Source organism: Vicia villosa, linkage group LG3, assembly GCF_029867415.1.
Source record: "Vicia villosa cultivar HV-30 ecotype Madison, WI linkage group LG3, Vvil1.0, whole genome shotgun sequence".
Lineage (NCBI taxonomy): Eukaryota > Viridiplantae > Streptophyta > Magnoliopsida > Fabales > Fabaceae > Vicia > Vicia villosa.
The window spans coordinates 22,890,240-22,896,464 of record NC_081182.1 but is presented as its reverse complement, the minus strand read 5'-3'; the positions used below and the strand labels follow the sequence as shown (position 1 = coordinate 22,896,464).

The window sequence follows — 6,225 nt, the reverse complement described above, 5'->3', positions numbered from 1 at the left end:
GCAACTGCCAACCAAATGAGTCTTAAATATAAGTTAAACGCAAATGCACACTAAGTGCAGATTAACACCTTGAATATGAATTACAACTAACATTTGTAACATCAAATGTATAAAACTTAGTATTAACAAAAGACATATTATTTCTACCTTTTAGGAGGTTTATGGTCTGACACATATAGGGATTTTCGTCTCTTAGTTTTGAAGCTAAAATATCATAGGTTTTTTACTAATAATAATCTTCGTTGTATATTTTGGTACGTAAGAAATAGACTTTATTAAAGAATTTTGGTCTTTGTTTGAGCTTCTCTTTAAAAAATTACTCAATATGTTCAATCTTTTCACTTATTTAAATTAAGTTAACTAGATGTTGATAGACCAATTTCCCCATGATATAGAAGTCTAATTCAACAGTAGTCATTTTATGATCACTTCTAGTTCTACTTAAGATTTGGATCCTCTCATGTTGTTTTGATTCAACCCCTCTCCTATTTCCAATCCAATGGTGGATTATCACACTAACAAAAAAAAATAATAGTACAAAGGAGAGAGAGAATAATAGATCCAGTGGTTGGTAATAGGGCTTAATGGAAACATGAGAGAAATGACATGAGATGATTCAAACCCCACCCTTCTAGTTATGTGTAAAACATTTTCTTTTTAGTTGTTTAAATCTAATCAAATAGTCATCAACGGATTTGTTACTATATATTTTTTATATTAATAAATTGTTCAAGTTGACTTTCAAATCTCCAGTAATCATGGAAACCCATTTTCAGTTCTATCCATATTTTAATTGATTTTGGCCTAAGTTATAAAAATTATGAGAATGTTTTATGTGCGAGAAAGCTTCTGAAGTAGATGAATTTGACATAAGTTTCAAATGTAAATTATTGATAGAGTAGAGGAATTTAAAAGACAAATCGTTGAAAGATAATTCAGCTAAAAATGCAAAGGAATTTAAAGGTTGTGAAATATATATTTTAAGATCTGGAAAACTTGAATCTATTGGTGGTTAGGAGTAGAACTCAAAATTTAAATATTCGATCATTTATTCTTCATAAAAACATTTATTTATAAGGAATTAAAATTAGGTAAATACCACTACAGTGATTGGTCACGTCATGGCAGTTACTTCATTGAGTTAATTTTAACCAATCATGTGTTGAAATTGGATAACTCCAAAAATTGGTCTTCCTCATATAATATCTCGTTAAATTCAAGTTTGTTGAATGATATTTCATAAAATATTGCTCAAAATGAAAAAGGTGTTGGAAATATATGTTAGTTTCTATTGAAAATGGATTTAAGTCATTCATCTAAGTTATTAAGTTTTAATTTATTTATAATTGTTAAATCTACTCCATCAGATGTTAGTCAAATGACTCACAAAAAATCGACTGTGATTGCATTATTTCTCAAATGCTGGGAATCCTGATCTGTCTCTCTAACCTTACCTAATAGAAAACATTAAGGTACATTGATCCATACAATTGTACCTCTTCTTTCTTTACTTAACTATTAGATCCTTTTGATTTTCTTCAAGAATAAGATTTTTCTCCTGACTCACAATCCTCTTTGAAAATATTAAAAAAAATTCAATAGATAGTCACATTTGGATACAAACATTGTGAAAAGGAAATTCCCGTCGAAAATCACGTAGAAACATGCTTTGAGTTAATTTCATCCATTTTGAAGTAAAAAATTGAAGAAAAAACAAAAACAACATTAACGATTTGTAAAAGAAGAGGAAGAAGGGAGAAAAAGAGGAAGAAGGAAGAAAAAGAGATAGAGGTAGAAAGAGAGAAAGAGAAAGTGAAAGGATATAGTGTGAGAGCGCAAGAGACATAGTGTGAGTTAGAAAAACAAACGGTTTACCTTGGAAACAAATAACACAATTAATAGCTGTACAGAATAATGATTATTAGGGTTAATAGTTTTAGTATCCGTTTTACCCCAATAAAGAGGTAAGTGACCATTCCGAAAAAAGGGCTTAAGTGTCTTTCCTATAACATATTACTTTCTTTATATGATAAATTCAATTGATTTTCACAATGTTTACATTGTTGTTCAAGAAGTTATTCATGTGTTTGAACTACGGGTAACACAAATAACAAGAATACAAAGGAGGAGGTTGTTGTAGCGTAATCTCAATCTATTGATCCACAATTTAATTCTCAATTTAAAGTTCAAAATAATTACGGATCGATCATAAAAAAGCTAAAAATAATTATAAAATAAAATAATGATTTAATGTTGTCGTTATTATAGCCGTTTAAACTTTTAAGAGATACAAATATAACAATTTCGCTCATAGCCTCTGCAAAACTTCCCTGTTTTCGGCGGGAAGCGAAGTTAACTAATTTTCCATTTAAAACTAAACACATATCCTTAATCACGTGCCTCTTATATTCACTTGAGGTTAAACGAGTCATTTCAATCCAACACCACAAGGTCAAACCCGTCATTACATGTCGCACGAGTTCAAATATTACCAGTGATATTGATCGCTAACGAAAAAAAGCCGAAAGAAAGAGAAAGAAATGATAACATCTACAACACTTCCATCACCATAGCGTAGCTCATATCTTTCATTTATAATCACTTTATTGCTCTGAACTGAACCAAACACTTCACAAAAATTCAGAAGTTAGAAAATGGAGATTCGTTATGGAAAATTGTTTTCTCCGATTTTGATATTGCTCTTACTAGCATCTTTCGCCGTGATTTTCATCGCGCTTCCTTTGAATTTGATGAGATTCGTCGTCGACTTGAAGCCGACATTCTCCATTTCACTTCAGAACTTACGAACAAAGGTTTCCGGTGAAGATGATTTGCTCCTCGCCGTTGAACACGGCGGTCAGTCAAACAGCACCGTAGCGGTAACTTGTTTCTAGATCGTTTAATTGTTGATTATGTGCGTTTGAGAATTGATTAATGTTTTGATGGATTGTGGAGTGATGTTGAAGAATGTCTATGTTGTTGACAGAGGGAGGTGAGAAAAGTGATCAAGAGTAAAGAAGAGAAGCGAGAAGAAGAGCTCGCTCGAGCGAGAGATGCAATGCGAAAAGCTGCATTAGGAGATCGTAGAAGAAATCTGACTCCGTCGTCAACATCACGCGACGACGATTACGTTTCCGGTGAAGCTGTTTATCTCAACCCGCGCTTATTTTATCAGTATATCCTCTCTCCCTTCTCATCTTCCTTAATTTCTTAATAATAAATAGAATAATAATAATAATGATCTACACCAAAATATAAAAGAAACTTCAAAATTACAATCAATCATATATCCTTTTTTTTCTTCATGAATTTGTACAATAGTGCACTTTTCACAAATTTAAATTTAAATACACAGGTTATGAGCTAAAGTCACATCCTGAAAACAGTCCCTGAGTATGTATTATAACGTTACAACATTCAATGTACCATAAAATAATGTACTATAATACAACTTTTTGTTTCAAATATAAATAAAAAATTCAAAGAATTTAAAACTTTTTTTTTGTTAGAAAATACTTTGAACTTTTTGTTTTAGTCAATGTGTTGGACTTTTTATTTATATTTAATATAACAGTATAATTAATAGTTAAATATGAAGTACTTTTTCTATTTTAGTTTTAAATATAAATAAAAGTTAAAGTATATGTATCAATGTTTTAACTTATTTGTATTTTCTGCTAAAAAAAAGAGGGGGTTTCTACATACCAATAATAACAATAGTAATATAATTTTTATAAATTGAAAATATTAAGTCTAAAGAGTTTTTATATTTTCAATAAATCATCACTGAAAATATTTAATTTTTATTATAACTATCTTTGAAGCCATATTTAAAATTAAATGTGATATTAAACTCAAATAACAATAGAACTTCTACGGTTTAATCCTAAAAATGACTTTCTTCAAGCCAAAGTTTCTTCTTTTCTTTTTTAATTATATTTCTCTTTGAGAAGAAAAAATAAGTAAATTTTAAATTATTTTATAATATTAATATTTTTATCAGTATTATTCTTTTAATTCATTTTTTCATACATTTGATGAAGAATAAATTTGAAAAATAACTCAATAAATATTCATATATAAAATTAATTATATTTTTTAATGTGCTAAAGTAGCAAAATGATTTATAATAAAAAAAACAAATGAGGTCATTTAAAAAATGTAATTCAAATAGCAATTTAAAATTAAATACTAATTTTAATAATTTTTTATTATAATTTATGCACAATTTTCATGTTAGTAATAGCTACAAAAGAGATAATGTTATTTAGTTATACTTAATTTTATTTTTTTAAAAGTTTATATTGTTTTAGAAGAAAAAAACTGAGTTATCCCTTTTTTAAACCGGGCACTAGAATTTGGCATGATAATAATAATAGTAATAATAATAATATCAACATTAAAGCGTGGAAAGCTTATTCAGAACTTTGCTTATAAGTTACAGTTTCTACAACATTTATGATATGTTCTCATTTTCTTGCAATAGACGATAGCTAAACTAGGAGTGGCTGAGTGCGCTAGCATTCATTTGCTTCCATAGTTCTACATACTCACTTTAATGATAAAAACTTGCACGGAAATAATGTTGGCACTATTTTATCGCAATCATTGGTATGGTTTTCAGATGCCCCATATTTTCATGATTCCTAACTAAATAAAGTACTATGTTAAATTTATTCATATTAAATTTGTCCACGTCGAATCCCTAATCTTGGAATTAAGTTAATTAAGTTTGACGGCTGAGAGAAACTAGTATTTTTTTTCCATATGTTTGTGGGGCAATGTCACAGTTCAAAGTTCTCAATGACTATACTAAGTTCTGGCATGGGACCACATTGGTTAATCATTCTGCGGGAAAATTTCAGTTTTTTTTGGGAAAGGTTAATCGATTTCTAATGCGTAGTTACGTCTTTATTATTATAGAAGTTACTTGGAGATGGAGAAGATATTCAAGGTGTATGTATACCCAGATGGGGACCTACCAATTGTTCATGATGGCCCATGTAAGGACATATACTCCATTGAAGGAAGGTTCCTCCATGAAATTGAATACGGAGTTGGGAAATTTAGAACCAATGATCCTAATGCAGCTCACGTTTACTTTTTACCATTCAGTGTCACATGGATGGTGAAATACTTCTATACACCATCTTCTTACGATCTCACTCCTTTAAAGCAGTTTGTCTCTGATTACGTGAATGTAATATCCATGAGACACCCCTTCTGGAACAAAACTCATGGTGCTGACCACTTCATGCTTGCTTGCCATGATTGGGTATGATTTCTTCAATTCCCTTTTCACCTCATATTTATTTTTCTATTGTGAATTTGAAGACGTTTTTGTTTCCTTAATTTATGCAGGGTCCATTTGCAGCAAAGGGCAATCCTTTCCTTTACAATACCTCAATCCGTGTCTTGTGCAATGCCAACACTTCTGAAGGTTTCGATCCTCTAAAGGATGTATCTTTACCAGAAATTTACCTATATGGAGGTGAAGTATCTCCTAAACTTCTTACACCACCACCCGACTTCGCCCCACGAAGGTATCTAGCCTTCTTCGCAGGCGGTTTGCACGGCCCAATTCGCCCGATTCTTCTCCAGCACTGGAAAAACAAAGACAGCGATATCGCCGTGTATGAATATCTCCCTAAAGGCATGGACTACTATTCCTTCATGCTAAACTCTAAGTACTGCCTTTGTCCAAGTGGCCATGAAGTGGCTAGTCCAAGAATTGTGGAGTCAATTTATGCAGAATGTGTGCCTGTGATTCTATCGAATTTTTATGTGTTACCCTTCAGTGATGTGTTGAAATGGGAGGCATTTTCAGTGCAGGTGGATGTTTCAGATATTCCTAGGTTGAAAGAGATTCTTAGTGGTATTCCGGAGAAGAAGTATAGGAAACTCAAAAATGGAGTAAGGGCTGTGAGGAAACACTTTACTCTGAATCAACCTGCTAAAAGATTTGATGTTTTTCACATGATCTTACACTCAATATGGCTGAGGAGATTGAATATAAAACTCGGATAGTTAGTTAATTTGTACTAAAGCATAATATGAGTAATACTATATGTAGTGGATTTTTTTATTTTGGCTTCAATTAACTAGGAAGGCGAACTCGAATGGTGGGTAATTAAAGGAAGGAAAATTGCCATTCTCATTTGTATGCATGTCCATAGTTCCTAATTATTCATTAATATGCTCGTAACACTAATTATACATACATAT

General features: G+C 31.0%; 1 protein-coding gene across 1 annotated transcript; it reads left to right on the top strand.

Annotated features, from left to right (window-relative positions):
- The first annotated feature begins 2,521 nt into the window (after nt 1–2,521).
- Nucleotides 2,522–6,194, top strand: LOC131655147 (probable glycosyltransferase At5g25310). The gene is made up of 4 exons (XM_058925051.1): nt 2,522–2,879; nt 2,987–3,174; nt 4,924–5,275; nt 5,362–6,194. The coding sequence occupies exons 1-4, from the start codon at nt 2,655–2,657 to the stop codon at nt 6,025–6,027; spliced, it is 1,431 nt and encodes a 476-aa protein (XP_058781034.1). The 5' UTR covers nt 2,522–2,654; the 3' UTR covers nt 6,028–6,194.
- The last annotated feature ends 31 nt before the right edge of the window (nt 6,195–6,225 follow it).